Consider the following 27,443-nt stretch of genomic DNA (forward strand, 5'->3'; position numbering starts at 1 on the left):
TACAGTCCACAGAGGCATATATATGGCTTTCTCCTGATTTCTTTCCTGCTTATATCTCTGTTTTTCTCCCAGGACCTCTGTGAGAGAGACATGAGACATGTAAATGAAATAATAATTTGTAGAGAGAGAGATAAACTAAAGTGGTGATGGAAAAAAACTAAAGGAGTGCGACAGAGAGAGAGGGTACACAGCAGCAGAACATGAATATGAAAGAGGCGTTTCTTTGCCCTCTTTGCTTGCTCTGTTGTGTCATTAACTTGCAAATTTTGTTACCTTCCAAAAGCAGACATAAACCATTCTGCAACAAGGGGAGGGTGACTCGACATGTCTGTTTTCTTTGCATTTCATTTGCTTGACCTTCTGGTATTGAGCCCTGGTCTTTGGCTTTGTTTAACTTAACTTATAGCCTCTTCCGTTCACCTTTGCCGTTGTACACTTGTGTCTGCTTTTGCAAGCTTTTGCCAATCAATAGCAGGTGCCAACACTTTTCACTGTCAAACACTTTTGTCCACTTCAAACGTCCTATCACTGGGCCGAAGCTCAGCCAAGAAGACAGGGTCATAACTCTGCAGTATGTGGAACCTGACACGTGAAACTTTGGGATTAGAATTCCTGCTGTCAGTCCTCCGTGTGTGCAAAGGTGCAGGGACTGTAATTTGTTCACTTTTTACTTTATTTATTGGAAATTCAACTTCAAATCATCATTACATACTGGTTTACATGCATTACGTGCATCAAGGTCACATAAAGATTCTTTTTTCTAATGTCTAATCTAACCTACATTTGGTGATTGAGAAGACCTCCCCGTTGCTGTGTCACCCGGTCAGAGGTTATGAAATCAAAAGGCACTCAGTTTATGGTGGTGATTGTCCACAGGCTACCCAGAGATTTTGCCTTTCGCCTAATTATGCTTATTGACTTGCAAGCTTTCAGTGCAGACCTGTGAATTTTCCCCTCTGAAGTAACACACTAGTTAATCAATTTTGGGGACTTTTGAGGCTCAATAAGAACCCTAAATTGAGCTTAGTTCACCAATATGAATTGGAAATATAGGTGAATCAAAATTCACTTACATTAAAAAATTAGTCCCAAATTTTGAGCATTTCCTCACTCTGGGTTGAAAATTAAGCTCCTAAAATAATTTTTATTTTTCAACTATCCATAGGTTTGTGATTCTTGAAAAGGACTTTTGTCATTATTTTCAGCTGCTTTGAGGTACTGAAGCTCAGATGTGTTGTTCCGCACTCATGTTAGAGTGATACTATCATGGGTTTACATCTCTACAGTGTCTTCTTTGAATTGCAAATAAATGGAAAGTTATGGAAATTCACTTATAATGTATTTCAAACCGAAAACCTCAAGTCCCCAAAACCATAGCCTGAAATTTTGGAAAATCTTTACAGTTACTTAACGTTGACCATATAATTCAGATTACTGTGTTTTTGGCTTCTGTCTAATTTCCATTGTTTTTTCAAGTGCCACAGAAACATGCAAAACCACTCGATTTAGGCGCTTTCAGAGATTACTTGATCCAATTTTGGAGTTGAAATTCTCTGCAGAACTAAACTTATAGACTTATGAACTAAACTTTAATCATTTGAAGGAAAGAGAACTTGCCACGTCTTAACCTTATGTCAAAGTTATGGCAGGTGGAAACAAAACACAGAATTCCCTGTGGTTCAGCTCCCAAGGCTCTAGAGACATCAAACAGATTTGAGCTGGGTTCCCAGGAGACTGGAGACACTATTACATATCTTCTTCCCTTCCATGCGAGAGTTTTTGCAAGAATAATTTTTTCCCCCCCAAAAAGAGGGCCCAACAGTAGGCCTTACCAAAAAGCCCAACATTGAAAGTACTTTAAAAGATTTGAATGTGAGAGCATCACGTCTCAGAAAAAATTGATTTGCATAATTGAAAGTTTACATTGACACCTAACATTGACCTTTTAATCCAGAATCCAGCCTTGATTTTTGGGACAGCCTAGCTGTGAGCAGTCTACACCTTTGAATTCAGGGGCTTGTAAAGGTTATCAAGACACGACTGGGCTACACACAGCTGTTGAGAGCTTATTTGGTATAAATTGATGCAGTTTCCCATTCTTTATAAACATATAGACTATAATATCTGTACAACAGGATTAACCAAACTGTTTTAAAAGAATTTTCTTTTTATTAATTAGTTAAGAGGAACGTATTTTCTAGTGGGGTTGGATAAAAATTTCTATATATATTCTATATAAAAACAATTTATATGGCTTCCGATTTCAAATTGAAATGATACATAGACTAATAAAAATCAAAATACTGGCACAAGCAGTAAGATTTGATGTCAAAAATGATAACACAAATAAAAGATGCTTATCATTATGCAGACACAAACAATTTGAACCATGAACACTCCTTTCAGATATTTCGTTTTTGTAACAGTGTTTTCTGTCGGCTGCATGGACGAACATTTGTAAAATGCCACTGTCTGTGTCCAGAAATGTTTCCTAACGTGATCTCCCCATTCGTCAGTGTCAGCTGTGGATTCTAGGAAGACCGTGACTGACTTTTTGTTACGGCTTACACTCAGACCTTTTGGTCATCGTTGTACTTTGTTCATACATCGACTGCTCCACCTACGTCTGGCCCTCTCTGACGCGACTTTTTCTGCTTCCTCCACCACGTTGTCAGAATGCGGAAATAACAGAATGACATTGAAAATGGTGTTTGTTACAGTTCCAATTGTGCCATCCAAATCTGTTAAAACAGTTTTTGGAAAGAACAGTGCCATTCACAACCAGCTAATGTGCTCCCATCAGCATTTCCAAAAGTTCTGATGAACTTCTACAAACAAATTTGTGTTGGATTGTACAGATAGGTGTGGAACACAGCAAAGCAGAGTAATTCAATGTCCTCGCTTAACCGCATGACAGTATTTTACAGCAATTTCTATAAAAAAGACAAATGTCTGTGAGGGAGCGAGGTGGTATGAATGCCCCGTGAGTTATTTGAAGGTTTTCATTTCTTGATTTAACTCATGTGTGGATGTGATTAAAGGTGCGCATCAAACTACAAAACCTGCTTTCCTTTCTTAGGCCATTCATCATCTGTAGACATATAGTTTCAGTGTAGTGCCAGTCATTAAATCCATGGCTCCCCGGCAGCCAATTCCTAAATCTAAGAGCCTTTTTACTGAGCCATGTCTAATTGTGGGGACAGTTGTGTGTTAAGGCCTGTGGGACAGGGGTGACCTTAAAGAGGATGGGTATGTGTTAGAAGGAGACAGAGTGAGAGTGTGTATGTGTGTTTAGGGGGGTGTCACTGAGTACACGCCTGTCTGTCTACATAGGAAAAGGCATTGATCACCAATGACACATTGAGGGCCTGACGCCACAGCACACCTATAACTCTGATAGGGAGGCATGCTTCTTTAAAAGGTCAGCCAAACCAATAAAGCATCAAGTTTATGCTGTGCAAAGATTTGGGCTCAAGTGTTTCTCAGAACCTCCTTCAAAACCAATGAGGCACCTGGAATCTTGTGAGTTTCGCAAGATCACAATCGCAAGGAAATTGATCTTGTCAGGCTTCAAGCTAAGTCGCTGATCCTGAGTTGATCAGACCAAGTCAGCATCCTAGGAGGAAACATTGGCAGCTGTGCCGAGAGACTTGCAGACTACAAGTAACCATAACTTTAATCTAACCTCACCCTAAGATTATCATTAAATTAATTTAACTGCAATCCAAACCTAACCTTGTAACAGTGGGCATGTCATGTATTGTAGTGGCTGTGCTGTGCATCTGCAGGCAGACCAACTTGGCTTCTTTAAGTGTGATTGTTTAGGAGATTAGTGCAACTGCTTCTATAGCATGTGTGATGTCAAACGTGGAGATTATCTTAATTAAGAGAAGAGCAAAGAATGCAGCCAAGTGATTTCTATCTTTTAAAGCTCTTTAGAGAGCAGGATGTTGTTTCCTCTTTGATGCTCTCTTACTTCCTCGTATGATTCAGTAATGTGATCTAAAATGTCATGATAGGGAGACACTCACCAAATCACCTGACAAGTATGTCTTTTTTTAAGTATTTGCTCTTTTTAAAAGGAAAGCCATGGACAACACCATCTCAGAACATTTGTGAAAGAAACCATCTGTCAAATTAGGTTATTTAAAAGCTGAAAGTAGGCCAACATTATGCACATATGATTAAACTTTAGCCTAAAAATCCAATTTTTAGAGACTTCTTACTGTATAGGTAAATCTGGTCATTTCCCCTAACAACAGTGGGGTTAGTTGGCGTATAAATCTCCTAATCTCACAGACAAAACAAAGCTCATGCTGTTTTCTAAATCAAGGAAATTGGCCCAAATAATCCCATCAGTAACCGCTCTTGAAGGTAATAAAATAGAGTTGGTTCACACCTATAAATATCTGGGAATCTTAATTGATGACTCGCTCACCTTCAAACCACATGTAGAGAATCTTGTGAAGTCGGAGGAACTCTCATTTATACAGTTTTATATATAAGGCGATACTTGGGTTGCTGCCTTCTTATGTTCCTTGCTTGTAATGAAACATGCTGGTCGGTATTCTCTTCGTCCGCATGGTTGCTTGTTGCTTTCTGTTCCATTTGCCTGAACTGAACTTGGTAAAAGAGCTTTTGTCCGTTTAGCACCCTCGGCTTGGAACAAACTGCAGAAGGAATGGAAAATGACTGAATTCATTTCATTAACTACGAATCCTTGAGGCCAAGTCCATAACATGCAACTGTTTCAATTAGATTGATTGCCATTTTAACTGACTTTTTATTTTTATTTGAACTTTGTTGAATCTTATTGAATTTTATTTTATTTGTATTCTTTTACTTATTGTTGCATGTGTGTTGTTGCTGCCTGTGTTTGATTGAGTAATTTCTGTAACTGTGAGACACTTGCTGCTGCCTATCTTGGCCAGGTCTCCCTTGAAAAAGAGGTTTTTAATCTCAATGGGATCTTCCTGGTTAAATAAAGGTTAATAAATAAATAAATAAAGGGCAAAATATGGCAAGGAATAGACTTCACTGAATATTCAAGTGGAGATCATGTTTTTTTTTTTTAGATGATACTTCTTTTTACCTTTCCTCTTTCCTTCTCTTGTCATATCATGTATCTTGTCATATCTTCCATCTGTGTACTGTCATGTCCCTACTATGTAAAAGTACACCAATAGCAGCAGTCCTAGCTTGAGACATGATTTTCCTCTCTGCTTTCCCATATGACCCATCAGGAGCCCTCAGCAGTGATCTATATACCCGCATATGCTCTTCTTAAGGGACGGTGTTTCTGTGCACCTGTGTGCAGATTGTACGTGATTGCACATGCTCCTTTTGTCACATGAAAATAGGCTGTGTTTGTGTTTGTGTGTGTGTGTGTGTGTGTGCGCGTGTGCATTTTGGATCCCCTTCTGGCTGCCTCTGCTCTCTGCCCACTAGATAACTGTGCTGAGAAGCAGTGCCAAAAAGCGTCAAATCACAACTGACATCAGAAAAAAAGAGCTTTTGTAAGAAACCAGGTGAAAATAAGGCAGCTGGCAACATGAAATTCTTCTGATACAGACATGTTACCTACATTTACATTTTTGAGGTGATTCAAATGTAGATGAATCAGATTTTCTGTAAAAAATATATGAAAAGTCAGGGATGAAAAAAAGCACCTGTCTTCAGAACTAACGTTTTGTTTTTTTTTTTTTTATACCTTCCTCTGTTTTCATACTGAATGTTTATTCAGGCTTCTGTAATAACTGCCTAACTGTGAATATATTTAGCAGAAAATGAAAAGTAAAAACAAAATTCCTTAATGTTGTTATGTTGTCATTTTAAGCAGCTGACTGGTTTATCTTCAGCACAGTACAGAAAGCAAACCTCATCGTGATGTTCTGGTTATATCCATGTTTTTGTCTTTTTGCAGAGCACAGAGACAAGTCCTGCCAGCAGCCTTCAGTCTCTACCCATCAGCCCTTGCAGTGAAAAATCTCTTCCGTTTAAGGTAACATGGAGCCGTCTGTTTTATACTAAATTTAGCTATTCGTTCAGTGAGATTGGCTGTATTGCAAGCATCAAATTTACAGATCCATTAAAAGTGTGAGGTAATGAAAAATATTAATAAAAATGTCTTCCCAGCTTTATATCTTACAAAAATAGAGCTTATGCTTTCACTTTATACATGTACAGTAAAGTTGTAGTGCTCACTTGTTGTACTTTTTTCATAGCCAACCCTTCACCTCACTTAGCCAGCTAGTTTAATTAAAAGAACACAGCAGGCTCTGTGTGATCAAAAATATAAAACTGAATCTTCCTTTGATCCATGTGTCTCGTTCAGTTTTACCCATATCAGAACAATTAACAGCTTTTTTTTCACATCAGCTTCTAATGAATCATAAAAAGATCAAATAGGAAGAAAGAGAGCAGAGCAGCAAGGAAGGCAGAGTGAAGGAGAGAGAGAGAGAAAGTTGGAAAAAGGATGATTAAAAGCAGGAGAGTTGCAGATATTGAATGGGAGAGGGGCAACGTGTTTTGCTTGTCTTGACAGGCTCCAGATGCCCTCTGTCAACCTTGTCTATCCCAGCCGTGCGATCTGGATGAGATTTATTAATCTCTGTAGGGAGCATGTGCATCGTTGCTCAAGTGGGTGCTTGTGTGTGAGCGGGATTTAAGTTTACCATGGGAGGTCTTTTGTCGAGCTTTTCCCCGGGATTTAGTTGGGTCACATCAGAGGTCTTGTTAGCCTGTTGGAGGAGGGAGGCGTAGTAGAGCCATCAGCTCTCTGGTTCTCATCTTTGATGTGGGTTTTTTTTTTAAACTGCAATATAATGAAGCTCCCTTTACATATATGAATGTACACACTGGTAAACGTCTTTTAAAATACGGTCTAGTGATACTTAAAAATACTGACACACTGCCAACAAATACTGCGTTTGGTTGTCACTAAGTGCACCTGTATGTGTGTACCACTTAATCTTAGGGCTGTATATAGACTTTGTGTTTGTATAGTTGTCACAGTGTGTTAGTGTTTCACAAAGAGTCGATGTTTGTGTGAGTGTATGCCCTCTTTATTGACCTACATGCTGTATCAGTGGCAGCTGGACGATAAGGAAAAATTAAAAATGTAGGATGGGACACAGCATGCTGACAGCAGCTCCGGCTGAAAAGTACAGATGGACAGACACGGAACATGGACCGATTGAAAAGAAGGGATCAAATGGGGTAGAAAAGAGTAGGAAATGGTTTCAGTAAACTATCCAAAACAGACTTGGAGACAGGCAATAGACCATAATCAATAGATTATTTGACTGGACAGGGTGAACCTGAAATTTCTTCTTGGGGGTAATTTTATCTGATGTGACAGTGGATGTTGAGGAGGCAGAGAAGAAATAAGAGGAAAGATATGGTATGACATGTCACAAATGTCACTGGATTGAATTGAACCGTGGACATTTGGATTATGTGACATGTACTTTAACCATCTGGCTTAGGCTTTCAATCCTAAAAGCTGTAATTTCCTGTCTGTGGAAAAAGGTTGGAGCGCTACTATGTACAGATCAATCAGAGTACTATAGGTTTGTGAATGTCTACGGTTGATTTTATCTTGACTTTCAAAGTGTATATCGTGCCACAGTTAAAAACTGAACATTTCCAGTTAATCCCATTTTTTCATCAAGAGGAATGACACTCACTGGGTATTTACACTGTTTTGGACCATTCTCTGTAAAACCAAGAGATGGTTGTGTGGGAAAATCCCACTATATCAGTAATTGACAGCCAACTATAGCACATTCAGAGCCCCCTTCTTCCCCATTCTGATGCTGGGTTTGAACTCCAGCATCTCCACATCCCTAAATGCACTAAGTTGCTGGCAGGTGATTGGCTGATTAGATAATTGCATTTATGAGCAGTTGAACAGGTGTACTTAATGAAGTGGCCATGAGCGTGTGTGTATAGATAGGGAGAGAGCAAGAGAGAGAGATGAAACACTCATTCAGCAGATCCTCTGTGCTTGTCATCAGATGAGGAGAGTTTTCGTAAAGGAGGAAAGGGTCACGATCGATAGAGATAAAAAAAATCAGGGAGAAAGCAGCAAGAATTGCAGGAAATGAGTTTAACTTGAAGATGGGACAGAGGTAGATGACTGAGAGAAGTGTATATATATATATATGAGAGAGAGAGAGAGGGTAAAAGGGTAGGTGGCAAAGGCTGAGCTTTTCACAGAGCTAGATGTATTGAAGAAACATAAATACAGAGAGGGTATATCGCCTGAGTAGAAGCCTCATATGAGGAAAAAGTTTCAATGTTGAGAAGAGGACATTGTATTTCTTACTGAAGAAAAGAGATGAGGGAGAAAAGCTGCTGGGAAAAGTGTGGGAGCTATAGCTGAAGTGTATCCATTCAAGAGCAAACCATTTGGTTTGATGACATTAACTTGATAAGGAAAAGGGGAGGAAATAAACACTGGAGTGCAAGAGGTGGAGGCGAGACCAAGCGAAGAACGAGAGATAGAGTTAAAGAAGCCGGTGTTTGAGAAATACTGCGTGAAGATGGAAGAAGAACAAGAGGGAGGGCTGAGAAGAAGAGAATTTGCCCTGGCACTCTAGAAAACGACTCGGCATGTGTAAAAATAATCTACGGTAGCCACCTGAGAGGCTGCAGTGTCACAGTGCGACCTAGTTTAATTTAGACCCAATGCATATGACATGATTTTTACCAGATTTTGTCCCAGTTAAAGTATTCTACTGTATCTTAGAAGAAAGTAGCAGAAAAAAGAAATCACACTAGAGTTGCCGCTAGAGGTGTACTCCACCAGTGTGTTCATTAAAAAAAAAAAATGTCAAGGGCAGCAAGTTTTGCACCTGATGAAATGTTGCTTTGTGTACACTCACCTTTGCAGCACCGTGAACTTCTTTTTATAGTGGAACACTTATCATCATGTCAGATGCAGCGTAATTAGAAATTAATAATGCATAATTCTGATGACTGTGAATTTATAATTACCGACTTTTCCCCACAGTGATGCCCTAATCGCTGCGAGAGGGTTAAAAGGATGCATGCTTTCAGGAAAACACGAAGATATGCGGCTACGTGCGTTATACACACCTTTCTGACACAGACAACACGCGGAGATATAGAGATGCACAAAGTGTCATTTCTTTAAGCTGCAGCACAGAACAGACTGCCACTCTCATCTCCCCGTTTCATTCTTTGTCTCGTTTTTGAATCTCTCTTTCCAGATAACCGTTTATCTCTGTTACACTGCGTGAGAAACTGCGCGTTTAGTAATTGTTGTGAGGCTCAGGCATCAAATTCCACTTTTTTTTTTCTCAAATTTTGCTCCTCCGCATCAGTGGTCCTGTGATATGAGTTCTCGGGTTAAAATCAAAACCGTTAATAGTGAATTGTAACTCACCTTTTTACATCTCAAATTATTCATTACATTTTAGCTCAGCGCGGGGTGCTGTCAGAAAAAAACCCCAAATTAGACCATTCTACTGTGTGCTATGATAAAGCCTGAAAAGTTTGCCACCCTGCCCCCGGGCTACCTTAGAACTAGACAGCTGTGTTTCTGATTCCACGACACCTGCTGATAGGAGGAAACCATGGCTCATTATTTGTGATTCGCTAATAGGGTCAGAGAGCGAGAAGTGATATTTTAGAGACAGCTTTAAACCTCGGAAGTACAGATACTGTATATATTATATTATTTCTATCACCACAGCACTCAACTTTTGGACTTCACAGGAAAACATTTTAATGATTTGAAAATTTCCCTACAAGCCAAATGTTTTCTGTCAGTTTTAATGGATGTGGAGTTCTTACTTTACACAGATATATATTCACAGATATACACTCACTGGACGCTTCATTAGCCAAACCTTGCTAGTACAGCGTTGGACCCCCTTTTGTCCTCAAAACTGACTTAATTATTTGTGGCATTGTTTCAACAAGGTGCTGGAAACACTGAGATTTTGGTCAGTATTGACACAATAGCATCAAACAGTTGCTTCATCCATGATGTGAATCTCTCATTGTGGTACTCTGTTGGACTGAGATCATAGTCATGTTCAAGACACCAGTTTGAGATGATCTGAGCTTTGAGACATGCTAAGCTATCGGGCTGGAAGAAGCCATCAATAGATGGGAACAGTGTGATTGTAAAGGGGAGGATATGGTCAGCAACAGTTCTCAGGTAGGTTGGGACATTTAAACAGTGGTGGCTTGGTACTAAGAGGCCTAAAGTGTGCCAACACCATTACACCACCACAAGCCTGAACCGTTGATACAGGAAAGATGGATCCATGCTTTTCCATGTTGTTTTCTGCCAAATTCTGAGCCTACCATCTGAAAGTCGAAATAGAACTTGAGACTCATCAGACCAGGCAACATATTTCAAATCCTCTGTGGGCAGTTTTTGTCAGTCCGTGTAAATTAAAGTCTCAGTTTTCTATTCTTAGCTGACAGGAGCGGCACGTGGTGTGGTCTTCTACTGCTGTAGCCCATCTGCTACAAGATTCAACATGATGTGCGTTTAGAGATGCTTTTCATACCTTGGTTTTAACAAGTCGTTAGCTGAGTCGCCTTCCTATTAGTGTGAAGCAGTCTGGCCAGTCTTCCTGCCGTATGGCATCAAAATGGCTTTTTCCCCCAGAGAAAAGCGTCTCGCCGGATGGTCTTTTTTGGGCCATTCTCTGTAAACCCTAGAGATGATCGTGTGGGAAAATTCTCAGTGGAACATCCGTTTCTGAAATACTTAGACCAGTCCATGCAACATTCAAAGTCACTTAAATCACCTTTCTTCTCTATTCTGATTGGTTCAGCTTGGTTTGAATATCCGCAGGTCATCTTGATCATGTCCCCAAGCCTAAGTGCATGAAGTTTCTGCCATGTGTTTGGCTTATTAAAGACAGCATTAACAAGCAGTGTAGTGAGTATATTTACAACACCTGAACCATGTACCGTTACTGGTCCGTGAGTCGTTTGGTGCCGGGCCGCGAGAGTTGAGGTTTGCTTGTGAAATTTAAGGTTTTCAGGGTTTTTAGCGTTTTATAGCGTTTTTATTGATTACATTTTTTTTTATAACTCTTTTTCCCTGGGTCTTTTCCCGTGTGTTATGAATAAATCTTTTTTTTGGTACCGGTACTGGTTTTATTTTGTTGTATTCATCCACAACACCTTAAAGGCTGGTCCGTGAAAATATTGTCGGACATAAACCGGTCCATGGCACAAAAAAGGTTGGGGACTGCTGTTTTAGACGCCTAGTAAGCACATTTTTTTGTCTTTTTTTCAGACTTGGATTTAGTTAACTTTTTTAATGCTATTATTTGTTGTGAAGCACTTTGTGATCCTTGTCTTGAAAGGTGCTATATAAATAAAATTTTACTTTACTTTACAGATATATCCAATGGTTTCTTTGTGTATGGGCGTGTCCAGAGCCACTGAAATTTTTTATTTTAAAAGCTACTGACATTATGGTGACCTGCTATTGACAGCTAATTTAATCTGAAAAGACAGCTGACCGAGGTCAGAGTAACCTGTTACCCATTCTTGATAAGACTGGATAATGTGATGCAGATCACACATTTTTAATCACCTCTTCTCTGTTTTTAACTTAAACAGAAAAGTTCACAACAAAATCAAATCTACATATTTTTCATCTAATCTGTAGGGCTGTTGATGTAAGCTTTTTCTCTTGCCCTTTTCAATGTGCATAAATAAGCTATTAATATAGTTACCAAGGCAGACATAAAGTAGATAAACAGAGACAGCAAGCAGATAGAAATGAAGATGGATTCAGATACAGGGTGAATATTAAATACTTGAGGCAAGCAACTTTATGCTGGATCAGTTTGCACATTTGTCTTTGTGATATCACTTTTTGTTTTTTTGGTGACGTAATGAAAAGCAAGGTTGGACAGACTGTACTGGATTTTCCAAGAAGCCATATGTGAGATGCCAGAATTATATTTGGTCTTGGTACAGTGTGCCATATCACTTTTATAGAGCGTTCATTTGTGTTGAGGAGTCCACATCGTGCTGCATGTCTTTGTCGCTTTTTTTGTTTCTTTTCCACACGGCGTAGCTAAGTACACAGTTTTTATGCAAATGATTTACCAACAGAAAGCATTCAATAAGTGGACATAAATCATGGAGTCTTAAGCTGGCGTTCAGTGTACTTAATTTCGTAATTTTTCAGCTGTGACCATATTAGCCTCTCAAAACTTGATCAGAACTTCCACAGATGTACTTTTTAGTTAGAAACAAGGAGTCATTTGCGTAATGAAGGTTTATTTTAAAAAACTTGCATGGATGTAATATGTATCAAGGAAATAATTTTTCCTTTTTCATCCTGTTTAACCTTCAGATTTAAAATGTGAAAATGAATGTTCAGTCCATCTCTCACGAGAAATCTCGTGTATCTCTGAGCCTGCATCTCAGCTTATGAGTGATAGATTCACAATTTAGTTCATGTCTTTTTTTGTGATGACACATTAGGCTTTCTCCGTGCGTTACCTGCATCAAGAAGTCGGCTTCTGACTGAGACTCCATTTAAAGAATCCATTTAAAGCTAAAGGGTGGCTGAGCATTTGAAACAGCTGCCGAGAATACGGGAAGTGCCTCCCTGCGGGTTTAAGATTTATGGACGTTTCTGAAACGTTTAAGTCAAATCAGATTAGCTGTTATTGTTTTGTGTTTTGTTTTTGTCTGTACTAAAAGCAAAGTTTAATAAATTAGGGTTTCTGAGTCCCTTCCCAACATGTGTATGCTGCAGTGCTACTAAAAGTAAAATTGTCCATGAGACCCTCTTATGGCAAACTGTGGTGCGATGGTAAGACTCCAGGTGTGGTCAATTATTATTACATTTTACATCCCCCTTAGCTAGTTTAATTCTCTGACACTCATAGTTCAAGTACAAGGTTGGGGTTAAATGCTGGATAAATTGGTATAAAGATAACACGGAGAAGGCATTTTGTCATGTTGTTCTTGCTTACACCCATTTCATCAATATCAAGAAAACTCCAATTTTTTTAAAGAAATTGAAGAAAATTGGATGTTGACTAATTGACAAACAACCAGCACATTTTCTCAATGATGTTTCCCAAAAAAATAAAAAAGTTGAATCATTTCTCGTAACAAGAGGAATAAAATTCATCCCCATACCCTCTTCAACTGACTGCTGATTACATGCATAGAGAGCCTCAAACGCTTTACAAAATCACATCTCTTTGCAAAAGTGGATGCACTCCAATGATTTTGATCAGATTTAGCCCCACTGAGGCTGTTCTGTTCACATTAGAAATAAATTTGTATGCCCCACTTTTCTGCCATGGGTTCTCCACTCTATTCTGCCTTGAAAAATTGGTTTGAATGCCACCTGATGGGTGACTGAATGCACTTTATGGCGCTTCTTTCGGCGAGCAGAATAAAATTTCTCATTTTAGCTTTAAATTTGTTCATCACATTGAGATCTTATTTGTATGTCCACTGCCCTGGCATTGCTTGGCTCTGCATGTCCAGGGACCGTGGATAAAAATTGCATTGCATTGTAATTCCTCAGGGATTAATGCAATATTTCTGTTCAAGTAAAGCTTAGGTCTGCCTTTCAGTAGTAGTACAGAGAAGAATTGTGACAACTGTATCACTGTTCATGACCAAACCGAACTATAAAGGTAGTAGATACAAATTGGATGATTTGATCAACCGAACATACGGCCTGTGTATGTACTATGCCATGCCATTCACCACACCCCAATGATTTTTTCTTCTTTGTTTTACTATAAAGAAGTTAAAAAGGGGAATAAGGAAACAGGAAGATAATATTGCATAAAAATCTTTCACATGTTCAGCCAATAGCCGTCCACGAATTATTGTAGGCTAAATCATTTATTGCTGCATCTGAATGAGGTTGTGATTCGGTGTTCCCCTGATGCAGTATACACTTACCAGACATTTTATTAGGTACATTTTGCCAGTACTGGGTTGGACTCCTTTTGTCTTAAGAAATGCGTTCATTCTAGTGGCTTAGATTCAACAATGGGATGAAAACATTCTTCAGAGATTTTGGTTCAGAAAAGTGTCCCTCGATTTAATCATAAGCCTGTTCTCATCAATAACTCCTTTCTTCTGTTTATACTCTCAAGATGTTTTTTGACCTGTCAAGAAACCCATTAGGTCAATAAAGCATCCCTGGATTTAGTCTCAGCACTGATGTCAACACGACGATAGCATCACACAGTTGCTGCAGATTTGTCTGCTGTGCATCTGTGATGCAAATTTCCTGTTCCACTTCATCCCTTGGATTGTATATCTAATTCAGATCTGGTGACTGCGGTGGCCATTTGAGTACAGACGTGACACATTAATCCTGCCAGAAACAGCCGTCATAAGAAGTATACGCTGTGGCCATAAAGGAATGAACATGGGCAGCAACAATACTCGGTTTGGCTGTGACATTTAAACAATGCTGAGTGGGTACTTAGGGGTCCAAAGTTTGCCTAGAAATGATCCCCTGCACCATTACACCAGCAGCAGCCTGAACTTTTAATAGACGACAGGAAGTATCCGTAGTTTGTTGTTTATACTAAATTTTCACCCTGCAAGCAGAAATTAAAACTCACCAGACCAGACAACATTTTTCCAGTTTTCTGTTGCTCATTTGTGATGAGCCTCTGCAAACTGCAGCTTCAGTTTCCTGTACTTAGCTGAAAGGAAACAGGAATGGCATGTAGTGTGGTCTTCTGCTGCTGTAGCCCATCTAGTTCCAGATGCAATGTGTTGGGGAGATGCACTTCTGGATACAAGAGGTTATTTGTATTGCTTTTGCCTTCTGGCATCAGCATCAACCACGTCATGTTCAGAATCACCTAAAATCACCTTTCTTCCTCATTCTGATGATCAGTTTGAACTGATATGTATATGCTCTCCTGTAAGGTGCGTGATTGCTGTATAAAAATGTTCCTAAGTACTTTCTTAAAATCAATTTGAATATCAAACCATCTTTTCAGACTATCATGTCTGTTGTTACGCTCATTCATGGCCTGAACTGAAAAGGCAGATCTTCTTAGAGGAACTCCACACTCTCCACGAGCGTTTGACTTCAATGCTCCGGTCACCTGTTGTTAGCAGAGTTCTAGGGATCTTTTCAGCGGTTAAGATGCAATATTTTGAGATTATTGAAACAGATTATATTAAGCTGCAGTTTTTCTTTATCGCTCGTTTTATCTTTCTCTCACATACCCTCTCGCATGTCTTTCTTCCATTTACACTCCTAAGGTGTTTTCTGGGTCGTAAACAAACCGACAAAGTGTCCCTGGATTTAGTCATAAGCCTGTTCTCAGCATTTCATATAACTACTGTTATACATGCAGTTTTAACAGCTACAGATAAGCCACATAGACATGCACGCACAAGACACGGAGGGATACCAACTGTGCCGTTGTAGCCAGACAGCTCATTTAGTGCAGCCTTCAGTCCTGTTCGGGTGAGATTAATTTTAGAGGCTGACTAATGTAGTAATTGTCACAGCATGTTAGTGATTTTTCAGTCCCATCCAAATCTCATGTTAGTAATTTGTGTGTATGTGTGTTCTTTAGTAGGAAAAAAATATCCTTATTATCTATAAATACTGTTATCTCCCCTGCAAAGGCAGGGAAACAGAGTGCATTCTGATTTAACACCACTGGGTTTTGTTTTTGTTAATTGTTTTTCTATTTCCTGGTGGAAAATGTATTCTTTTATAGGTTTTATTACCGTGGAAGCACTTAGTGAAGCTTTTAGTTATGTCCTCCTTGACCATTATCGTGTGCCAAGGTAAGGGCCCCTACATACACTTCAACATCAATTAGACTTGCAAAATAAAGAAGCTGTTAAAAAAAAAAAACACCTTAAAAACTTTGCAGACAGTGTGAAACCTTTTCACCACCTCTGTAACTGTAAGCTTATCACGCAAAGATCAAACAACATCTGATTCCCCCCCACTCTGCTTAATTGCCAAAATTGGTGGGACTTAACCTCTCGTGATTGGCCAAGTTTTTATAATTGAAGAAGCAAGCATGCTGTGAAATTTATTTTCTTTTTGTTTTGTTTTGTTCACCACAATTTCTGGCACTTTCTCATGGGAACACCTCAAGGGAACACTGTGAATGGTTACCTGAAAAGATTAACAGCATTTGGTACGATCCTTTTGTTCAAAGATTCATCACGTTTCAATAGTTTTAGTTTTTTTTCCCTTTTATTATTATTTTCCTATTATATTTTCTTTAATTTCGTTTTAGCAGCCTAGTCTTTTCCCTCCTTATGCCCTCACGTACGTCCACTGACACATACATCACCCATCTACATACAACACCTCGTGTACATCATAATGTCCTTCACTTTATTCACTGTGCAACAACACAAATTGTGCTTAGTGTGACACTTCTACCATTGTTAGTTCAGTTTTGTGTTATAGCCAATCAGAAAAACAGACTGGCTAAGATAACATGCCACATAAACGAGTTTTTTCTTTTTTGCACTACTGCAAGAATATTATCTGGACGTCGAAACAAAACATTACATAGTAAACTTTATATTAACATTAAATTCTTTCCCTTTTTAAAGATACTGTGTTGAAAATTCATTTATATTACCCGGAACCAGAAATTATTGCCAGAAAAACATGAAGCCAAAACCATCAGATATTATACATACTTTAAAAAAAATCTTTACAGATAACACAGATACAGCACACTCATTCATTTATTTTTAAAATGTCTGTTAGCCAAAAATGAATCCATCCATCCATCCATCCATCCATCCATCCATCCCCCCCCTCCTTGATTAGGTCACCATTGTCTCCAAGGGTCAACCAAAGCTACTGAATGAATAAGTGTCAACATGTACAATACAAAACTTTGTACTTTACAGTGATCAGGCAGATTACAACCTCCTCATAGTTTCCACGTAAAGGGTGAGAAAGTTGAATCTTTACAGTTTCACAATCCTTTCTCTCACACAGACTCAGACTTACAGAAATATTTTTTTTTTCTAGCCCTCGATCCCCGGGGATGTTCTGTACTGATTCACCGTACAGGTTCCATTTTTACTTCTCTAAATTTTGAAGTGACTTGAAGAAAATTGTCAGGCTCGATGGGTCTTTTTTGCATCACAGAGGTCATTTAAAGGACGACGATGTAGCTATATGGTTCCCTGTGGTCTCCCTCTGACTCTGCGTGTCCTTTAGCTAGATGGCTCCCTGTGGTTTCAGACCATCATGCTCAGCCTCGGGGCCTCTCTGTCCTCTCCTCTATCAATGTCCCCCTTTTCTCACATTTCCCCCTCATTTTCTTCCTGTTATCTTGCCCCTCTTTTCCTCTTCTGCTTTTATGTCCTTGAAGAGGTAATGACAATCTGCCTGTCATTTTGCACTCTCTATCTTATTGCTCGTTTTCTCCCACTTTCTTCTCCCCTTTCTCTTGTCCCCTCTCTCTTCACATTGCGTCGCTCTTTGTCCACATTTTAACTAACTGCCTGTTGCAGACTTAACTTGAATATTTTTAGCGAAGACTGTTGTGCCTTATATCTTATTTCTGACTTCCCCCTGAGCCATCCTCTCAAAGCTCTCTGTTGACTGCAGGCAGGATCTGAAGATGACTCGGCATTTGAAAACCCTGAGAGTGAAAAGGAGGCGCCACGCTTACGTTTTTGCTTTAAAAATACAAAAAAGATTCCACGTCAACTAATTTTACGTGACAAAAATTGTTTTTCTTTATTTATTTATTTTACTTTTGCACTGGATAAATGAGACTAACACTGTTAAATGAGGACAACGGCACAATTATAACATGAATATCAACCAGATTTTAATGTAAGACATTTTCGCAACCATTTATAATTTCTTTTCTTTTGCCCTTAAGCATTTTGTAAATTGTTTTGAAAGGTGCCATAAGAATAACGTTGTTTTCATTAGTTTAATTATTTTCTATGTCTTCTGGAGCTTCTCTTCGTCTTCCCTGCCAAAAAAACCCAAAAAACATCCCCTGACAACACAAGGTCAAATAAAAACTGCTGTGTGCTCTGGGGCGCTGCCACAGGACACAACGAGTTTATCGCTGTGATGTAGAGAGAAGAGGAGATCACAGTCGTGCAGAACGCACCGCATGACAACTTTATTACACAAACACAGGGCTCAGCAAGAATCGCAACACTCAACAGACTCATAAGTACACATGAAAGACCTGCAGATACACACAGAAAGTCTCAGAGAATCACATACAAAGACAAACACACAGAAGCATCCCTGTAATGTACTTTTGGCTGCATGCATTACTTTGGTGGCTCTATGGTCCCTTAGATAAAACTGTAATGTTAAACATGGCTTGTTGTTTCTTGTGTTCAGGATCCCAGCAGAGAGGAAGCCTTGCTGCAACAACTGAGAGAGAAAGATGAGCTGATTATGAAACTCCAGAGCGAACTGGTAAGATCTTAGTTCTAAAAGTAATTCCAAACATTATCTAGACTTTTGATGATAATGATGCCCGAGTTCCTTATTTTGCAATGTGGTATGGTTTTTTTTTTTTTTCCTTTCTTTTTTGCACAAGAAAAAAGTAAAATAAAATGACAGTAAGTGACAGCTTCTGATGATGCCCTTAGTAAATATAAATGAATCCAGTGAGGTGAAATATTTATTTTTCCCTTCCAAAAAATACTCTAATGTCTTTGTAGGTGATAAGAGAAGCAACTCAAAGTTTGAGACATGGAAGGTTTGCTCAGATATTGTGTTTTATCTCTATCACAGTCTCTTTTTCTTCATCTTTGTCTTTTGGAACTTTGATATGAATAATTAAAACAGCTTGAATGTGTTTGAATTATTTGTTTTAAGGATATAAATGAAAGACTATTTTTCTTTGAAGCACATTTTAAGGATTCAAACTTTTAAAAGAAATGTTAACTAAAAAAAAAAACCATGGATTTCAAAGGACTAGAAAGTGTAACTTTTGTTAAAATCGCTTTGTCAGTTTATTATCTTCTTATGATGTTCTAGAAAAGATTGACCATAAAAGAGAGAGTACATTATGTGAGAATGGTTTTATAGTTGGCTTGAAGTCACAGCATCAACAGCAGAAAGCCTTTCTTCGTTAATGTAAACTGCTCGTTCACGCCAGCTTAATGTAATGACAAAAATTATTGGGACTCCCGCCAAACGAGAGGTATAAGATGCGAAGTAACGACTTTTCCATTTTAAATGTGCTCACCATTTATTTGAAATATAGAGATGTAAATGCAAAATGTATCGTCTTGACAGTGTTTTCCTTTTTTTTTTTTCCTTCTCGTCCTCTGGAGCATGATTGTTGGATCATCTGCAGAAATGCTCCATACGGCAAAATTTTCCATCATTTGCCATTAAAATGTCTGCAATTTGTCACCTACTCTGTCAAAGTAATGCAATGCAGACATTGTGCCAGGCTTTAGTAGAATAATGTGCCAGTGTTGTAGCGGTATTGTAAGAGATGCCAGTCTAACCCACTGACTTGAGTCTCATGTGGCATCTGTTTGTTTGATCATTCTCTGGAACATGCGTCTTTTTTTCCCCCCCCCAACTCTTTCTCTCTTTCACTCCCATCCTTTCGCTTTGTGGCGTTCTGTCAGCAGCACCTATCCCCCTCTCTTCTCTTTCTCACTGTGCTGTTTTCAGTGCTGTGCGCATCTAATGTCGAATTAATGTCAAAATTGAGCAATTTTCAGGCAGCCTGGCTGGCAGGCAGGCAGACAGGCAGTAGGCTACATGTAACGTCAATGTTCCTCTCTGAAATTCGTGTTGATGGGCAGTGTAACAGACTTAACACTCACACATTAAAACACCTTTTTAAGCCTTTTCACATTACAGCTTCTAAATAAAACGCATTTATTCACAGGTCTCTCTTCTGTGCATGAGTGTTTCACACTCCCTCTCCCATACATTATTTTTGGACCTACCCTATTATTGAATGCCTTTGCACTGGGATCTACATCCTCCATCATATCCCCCCCTCAGTCATGATAATGGGACAACTGACCTCAATAAATTAGAGTTTAACTGTTTGGTCAAATGTTTGCTGCTTACAAAAAAATGTATATTACCAAAATGAGTCTGTTCCCCTACAGCTAAGATGTGTTATGATTAAATATTTAACATACTTAAAACCCGCTCAGTATTTGAGTGGAAATGAAGGAAAAAGTAGATAAATAAAAAAACCTTTCGGTAAATCTTGTACTCTAGATTGTTTGTAGGTTTAATTGTTCGTGATGTAGCAAAAGGGGGTCTGTTTTTTCACTGTGTGTTAGTTGTTCCACATGTTGATGTTGCCGATGTATTCTCATTTTATTTTAACTTGCATATATAATGTTTACAAGTGGAACAGCTTTGTCTCAAGAGCAAAAAGGGGTCTCACTAAAGGAAAACGTTGAAAATCTGGTGATTTAGTGCTCGGCTTGTCGAGTCTACATGTCAAAGTGTCTTTGACAAGATCATGTTTCTGTGTTGTTAAAGCAAAGAAAAATACACGTTCAAAAAATACACCACTTTCAGTTCTATGGTTTTACGTATTGGGTGTAATATATAAAATCATCTGGGTCTTAGCTGGTCTTAAAATTAGGTCGAGGTCTGAACCATTGCAGCAGTTTGATTTATTTTTTATTTGTTGATTTCCTACTATGGTTGAGGAAATTGTCTTGTTCCATGATCTAGTTTCAGTGAAGCTACATGTTGGAAGGATGGCCTCACATTTGAATCTAGAATATTTTGTTATACAGAGGAGTTCATGATCAACTCAATGACTGCAAGGGGCCCAGGTACTGTTACTGCAAAACAAGCCCAAATCATCACCCTTCCACCGCCGTGCTTGACAGTTTGTATGAGGCGTTGATATCCTCTTCTGTTTTGGCCATATGTAGTGCCGTGAATTATGGTTAAACATCTCCACTGTCAAAAGGGCATTGTTCCAGATGTCTTCTGATTTGTTCAGATGCAACTTTGCAGAACAATCCTTCCACACAAGTCATACGTCCAGTCTTTCTCAAGTTGTGCTGACTGGTTTAAAAGTGGGGTGGAGCAGGAAAAGGAGTAAAAGGAGACTTCACCACAAACAGAAGAAGTGTGAAAAACATCAAATATTAAAATAAATAGCATGGCAAAGTCAGTGGCTGCAGTGGACTTCTCAGCTCTTTGTATAAAGCAAGAATAGTCCACAAACCAGTTGTTTGTGACGTTGATCACTGGTAACAGTAAACAGCTACCACACGTAGACGACGGTCTCCAAAGCTGTGTATAGGCACCAGAGATGGGCAGTAACGCGTTACGCGTTACTGTAATCTGATTACTTTTTTCAAGTAACGAGTAATGTAAGGGATTACTATTGCAAAAACGATAATTAGATTACCGTTACTTTCACGTAGGAATGCTGCGTTACTGCGTTACTAAAACCGTGATTTTTTGCGAGAATGTCTCATGACAGTGACGTAAGCGAGTGCGACGTTGTGACAACAGCTGTGTGCAGATCAACAATGGATAATATATCGAGTGCGGGAGAGAGTATGAGCGTGCAGCGTTTAAAGCGTGGAAGTACTGACCTTATTTTGAGTTTGATTCCATAAAAAGTGACAAAAACATTAGTGTCCTTGTGCGTGGGAAGAAAACTTCTTTTTAAACCCTTAAACTTCCAAGCAAGCACCGAGTGTACTACGACGTAATGTGAAATTCACAGAGAAACTCGCGGATTCTTCCACTGACCGCTGCGGCTCACCTGCACCAGGGTAAACCTCCGCCTAACCCACTCCTGCTTTACAGGTGAAAATAGAGCAACAGGACCGCTAGTCTTTGATTTTATTTATTTTCTGCTGTGTTTTACTTGCATCTATTTGAAAGAGTGAGTGTAAACACAAAAAAATATTTTATTTTATGTGCTGGAATGTGCAGAAAATAGGTTTAAATGTTAAACAAATTTCTTCCAGTCAGAGAATGTTGCATATAATTTAATTTTTGCTTGATGCATAAAGTTAAAAGATTAAAACTAATAAAACAAGTTTTAAAAAGAGACGTTTCCATTTGATTACATTTTGTATGATTGATTATGCAGAAAAAGTAGAATTGGGCTGAAAGTTCTATCGCTTTATTACCTATTCAGGTTGTAAATTGTGCTTTTAAAAAGTAACTAAGTAACTAAGTAATTAATTACTTTTGAAAATAAGTAATCAGTAAAGTAACGGGATTACTTTTGGGGGGAAGTAATCAGTAATTAGTTACTGATTACTTTTTTCAAGTAACTTGACCAACACTGATAGGCACAAACTGACACAAACACAATACCATGAATCCACCTTAAGATGTAACTCTTGGGTGTTTATTTTATTTTATTTTTTTTAGCACAGCAGGTCCAACCTTGGGGTGGATTCACTGAGATGACCACTTGGGAAGATTGACAGCTGACTTGAATGTTTTCCACTTGTGAATAATCTTTCTAACTGAATGATGGACTTTAAATTGTTTGGAAATGACCTTATAACCCTTCCTAGATTGATGGGCAGTAACAGTTGCCTCCTCCAAGATCACTGCTGATGTTTTTCCTCCTTGGCATTATGTTAAAGCACCTGAATGCTCGTGACCAGAAAACAGGCAAAACTTGTGCTTTTATAGAGGTCCTCACACCTGCTGATGATCAGTTAATCAAGTGCCTTTGATTAGCAGCACCTGGGTGCTACTTACCCTCATAATTCCTTTGGAAGGAGTACATAGCTTTTCACAGGACTTTGCTTAATTTTCGGAATAAATAATCACACAGTGTAATATTCCATGTGCTTTTATTCATCTGAGGTTGTACTTACCTAATTTTAAGACTCGGCAAAGAAATTACTCTATGCTAACTTCACGATCTGTTTCTGAAACGCTCCCGCTGTGACTTTAAACTGTGCAAAAGTTTGAGGTCTAAGCTTGGGTTAAGTTTTACTTATCATACTAACTAAAATATAGAATATCACCTGGCCTATTCATAAAACAGTCCAAGTCTTTATCTAATTTAATCACATTCCTTTTGTATTTACTTTACACCTGAATCTATAATTATGGTTCTTTTCTGCTTGTTTTTTCTTACAATCCCTGCACATTTTACTCTGTGTCTCTCTCCCTCCCCCTCTCTCTTTCCTTTGTTTCTACATGGGGACATTTTCCTGCTGGGATGATCAAAATTCTTCTCTTTCATTCTCATTTTATTCTCCTGGATCACACATGGTTCTATCACTCAGAGTTTAGGGTATGCAGTTGCTTTTGCATGCTCGAACACACACAGATGCTGATCACCACTGACAGTGTGTATTCATCTGCTTGGCACTTCTCACTGACAGAGATGTTTTGGCTCCCGCAACCAGCTGGATACGATTTCCAAACATATACAGCTTGTGTGATGTCACGAGAACAAGTCTGCGTGTTTGTTTGCATAATAATAGTTTAACTCTAGGCCTCATCCGCACTGCATCCACAGCCTAGCCCTGTTTTATCTGCCCCATACGCCCTTGGGCATTGGCATTGCTTCACATTTATGAAGTTGTGCAGTTTGTGTGCGTGAACATTACAGTGGATCTGTACCTGTCTTTGTTAAGAGAGTCTAAAAGGGAAACCTTTCCTGCCGCAGCTAAGTTAAAGTGCAGCATTTGAAGGAAAGGGCAGCTCATAGCCAATGCTCTCCTCGCTCTGCCTCTGTCTGTAAATCTGCCAGTGAAAACCTATTAATTATCTCCTAGAAGGACCTGCTAGCTGGCTGGCCATCACTAGCTGTCACTTTTTATGAGTTTTCTTCTCTCTCTGCTGGTGCATTTTGTTGAAGGACCGTGTTCCAACTGCAGCATTTAGCTGCAGAAAGCCTTCCTTTGCTTTTTATGCATTCGAAGGCATGATTAATGAAAACTGATTTTTAACTCAATCTGTCAGCTTACTTGTGCTCACTCTGAAGTAGACAGTATATATTTGAGTTAAGAACTATAACATAAATTCATTTTATTCTAGAGTACTTACCATAAAGCCGTCCTTACGCCTAGTCCTAATTTGGCTGATGAATTTTAATCAAGGTTAATGAATTTCTCAATATTTCATAGCCACTGCACCTTTCAACCCGTTCTCTTCTGTAACCCATGAGCAGCGTAGGGCAGAGATGTCAGAATGATTAGTGACATCGTCATAAAGTGCTCCCGGTGGAAGTAGTGCTGAGCTCTTTTCATTCAGAGGACTCGCATCTTGCTTTTTTCAAAATAATCATACAGAGGTAATACCGGAGTTGCCGGCAGCCTCCCGGTCAAGGTAAAAGTTCTGCATTTAAAGAAAAAGAGCCAAAGCTTTTCTCTCTATCCTTTGATTGTAAATCTGCCAGAGGAAACCTATTAATTATCCAGTAGAAGGACCTTTTTAGTGAGCTGGACAGTGCTACCTGTCAATTTTTATGAATTCTTCTCTGAGGGTACGCTTTGTGGAAGGTCCATGCTCCAATATTTGGCTGGAGAAAAGTTTTCCTGCAATTCAGCCCATTTTTACGACCTCTTTGATTTCCAGAAAATGCAGCCAAAGGGAAGAAATGGTTAAGGCTGTTCAGAGATGCAGTTTTTATTTTTCTTTTGATAGCTAACTAAGCATGCAAGCCAGCTGTACCAAGTGTTGTGAGTGGAGGAAACGGCGTAAGTCTGCTGGGAGAGTACTTGTTCTCATTTATATATATTTGATGTTTCTCTCGCTTATTTTTTTTGTGAAATTTTGGACACGGCTGATGGGTGTGTGTTTGTTTTCTGTGCAGGAGAGTGCCAAAGCTGCCCTGAAGATGAAAGACTGCCAAATGACTGACCGCACAACACAGACTGAACACATGGGGCCAGAGGTGAGTCACTCACAGACAGTAGACACACTTTAGCGTTGTGAGGCTCAGACACACAAACAGGGCTTTGTACACTATCTTTTAAGACACCTGAGTCACAAAATTAGGCTCAGTTTTTAACTTTTCAGTGCAAACTCGTTCCTTCCCTATTTTTCTATCCTCGTATGTGTATCAATGCATTTTATGCTGCGTCACAGCAGCCGTCTCTCTGCCCCTCCTTCTTTTCTTTTCCATCTTTTCATGTTGAACTAAATCTATAATCCATCTTACTTTTTTCTGAAGATATTTTGCTGCAGTGACAGTCATATTATAGTCCACTACCTGCTCCGCCCCTTCTTCCTCCAATTCCCACAGTACTCAGAGTGCTGTGATGCATCCTACCTGCCTGCTGCCTAACGCCTTCAGCTGACATGGCCTCTTTGGCTTCACTAGGGGCTGACAGTATGGGAACATAGCAGACTTAATGGATGACTGTCTAAAAATGGCTGCCTGTGGAAACAGGAGCAGAGTTTTGGGGTCTGTTTCTTTGTCACTCTTTTCTTTCTTTTAAAACACTTTTTTCCCTCATCTTCTTTGCTGCTCCCAAGGTTCCTTTATATCTTTAATCCTGCTGTGTATAAAGTTGGCAAGAAACACTGTTAAAGGGGGAAAGCTTTGCATTTGTGTGAGTGAGTAGGTGCATAATATTCACACCAACGCGCTGACTTCCCAACACACATTGGCACAGGATAGTGTTTGAGAGCAAAGCAAATACATTATTTGGACATTGTAACAGAAATAACAGTTTTGCATGAGCAGCAGTGTCGCTTCATCTCCACATATTCAGTAACAGACAAAAAATATCATGCAGAGCTCTCAGTTTTAAAGCAGTTGATTTTTATTAAGTTTCATTGTCACTTACTACACATGGCAGTCATAGAGACGAGAGCCAGAAGCAGAGACCTCAGAGAGGGGAATGTTAATTGAAAAACCTACTTTGTTAAATCAAGGCTAAAAATAATAAATAACACACAGTGGAGTACAGACTCTCGAGTCACATACTGTAGCTACAAAGTCAACAAACACAGTAAAATCAACAGATATGGTTTTGCATCACTACATAATATCAACCTAAGAAGCTTTGCATCAAAAGCCTGTCATGTTTACCCTGTACTCTTGAAGCCTCTGTAGAATATTACTATATTAAAGTAGTCAGATTTATGAAATTTATTTTGACTTTGTAACATCTTTGGCATCGGCGGATCAAGATCCTGTTTGTGCCCGCCTCGGGCGATATATTTTTTGCCTGTTGCAGTGGTCGCCCTGTCAGATTTTGTGATTATAGAATCATAAAATCTTCTATCTGTTGATAGAGATACTGCTCCTCACTCAGTCCTGCTTGCCCTCTTTCTTGACACTTATAATGTGATCAGGAAGGAGGTACTAGCTGGTGATTTGGGATAAGACTTTAAACAGATAGTGGCAACCAAGGCTTTATGTTTTTATCACACAGCTAAACGTGCTAGTTTTTTAATTTTTTTATGTCTTTCATATACGAATTCACTTTTCTATGACATAAAATGGTTCGTTGTCTTGCCTGATCCCCATTTTAACCCAAATCAACACCCCGCACTGTTCAGATCGGGCTACCTGGTCAGATTATTGTGTTGATACAGTGTAGTCCAAACACAGCACAAAGCATTCATAATTTGTGCATCTGTTCTTTAACAATGTCATCACTCAAATTAGAGATTGAATACACATGCCTACTTTTTATGCCAGCTGAGTAAAGTAATCAGGTAATTGGATACACCTTTAATCAAAATAACTGGTGAGAACCTTGATATTTACTTTACCCGATTGGAAATCGAGCTGTTCTGGGCTGTGAACATGTAGTGCTAGTAGATGTTTCTGTTGTCGGGAGAATGGAAAGTAAATGTGAAACAGACAAGAAAAATATGCCTGTTTTCACACAGGGTTTTGAAAGGTCTGTCACACACATTAGCTATCGAAAATAGCACAGATCTACAGTAGCTGCAGTGCACTTCTGACCAGGTCCACACAGGCAGGCTTGAGAGAAGAAAAATTCTGTGAATCTTGACACCAAAATTGCAGTGTAGTGCAGGATTGCTAGTGACACTCCCCCTACTTTGTTTCTCTGTGATGCACAGTGAGTCACCAAAACAGGTGCAGGCAAGGCAGAGACCTTGCTGTGCCTCAGAAAAATGCTACTTTACTGCTACATATGTATGATGATACAATCCTGAAACCTATAATTTTACCATACCTGCAATCATTCTCCCTATCAGTTGTTTGTCGTATACATCTGTTGGTTACTTCACTTCACTTTTTTTTACACACATTGACACTGTTTGTTGGCTTCATTTGCCATTACTGGCTAATGGACTTCTCAAAATGTAGTCTGAAGTAGCTATGTGCAGTTTTTCGGTGCTGGTGGCTAAAGTAAATAAAGGTGCGGCGCTCTGTTTGCAGTTGTATTGGTGTGCAAATTTGTATGCATGCCCATGTGTCTGCCTATGCAAGTGTGTATGTGTGTACGGTTGTTTTGTGAAGTAGCCATTAGTCCTGGCCTTGGAC

The 27,443-nt window shown here is 39.1% G+C and overlaps 1 protein-coding gene and 1 long non-coding RNA gene across 5 annotated transcripts in view; one reads left to right on the forward strand and one right to left on the reverse strand.

Annotated features, from left to right (window-relative positions):
* The window catches only part of ccser1 (coiled-coil serine-rich protein 1), a 125,491-nt gene that overhangs the window by 43,261 nt on the left and 54,787 nt on the right, over window positions 1-27,443 (forward strand). For all 4 annotated transcript variants that reach the window (XM_005452088.4, XM_019365959.2, XM_005452091.4 and 1 more), the window contains exons 8-10: window positions 5,924-6,001; window positions 18,377-18,454; window positions 24,789-24,869. In XM_005452088.4, the coding sequence (XP_005452145.1) occupies window positions 5,924-6,001; window positions 18,377-18,454; window positions 24,789-24,869 (237 nt within the window). The remainder of the gene's footprint in view (window positions 1-5,923; window positions 6,002-18,376; window positions 18,455-24,788; window positions 24,870-27,443) is intronic.
* On the reverse strand, window positions 20,608-22,599 carry LOC112841807 (uncharacterized). Its single transcript, XR_003213185.1, has 2 exons — window positions 22,394-22,599; window positions 20,608-21,277 (listed from the first exon to the last, which is right to left on the reverse strand). It is a non-coding gene; the product is annotated as an uncharacterized LOC112841807 (long non-coding RNA).

This window comes from Oreochromis niloticus, linkage group LG12 (assembly GCF_001858045.2).
Source record: "Oreochromis niloticus isolate F11D_XX linkage group LG12, O_niloticus_UMD_NMBU, whole genome shotgun sequence".
NCBI classification, from domain to species: domain Eukaryota; kingdom Metazoa; phylum Chordata; class Actinopteri; order Cichliformes; family Cichlidae; genus Oreochromis; species Oreochromis niloticus.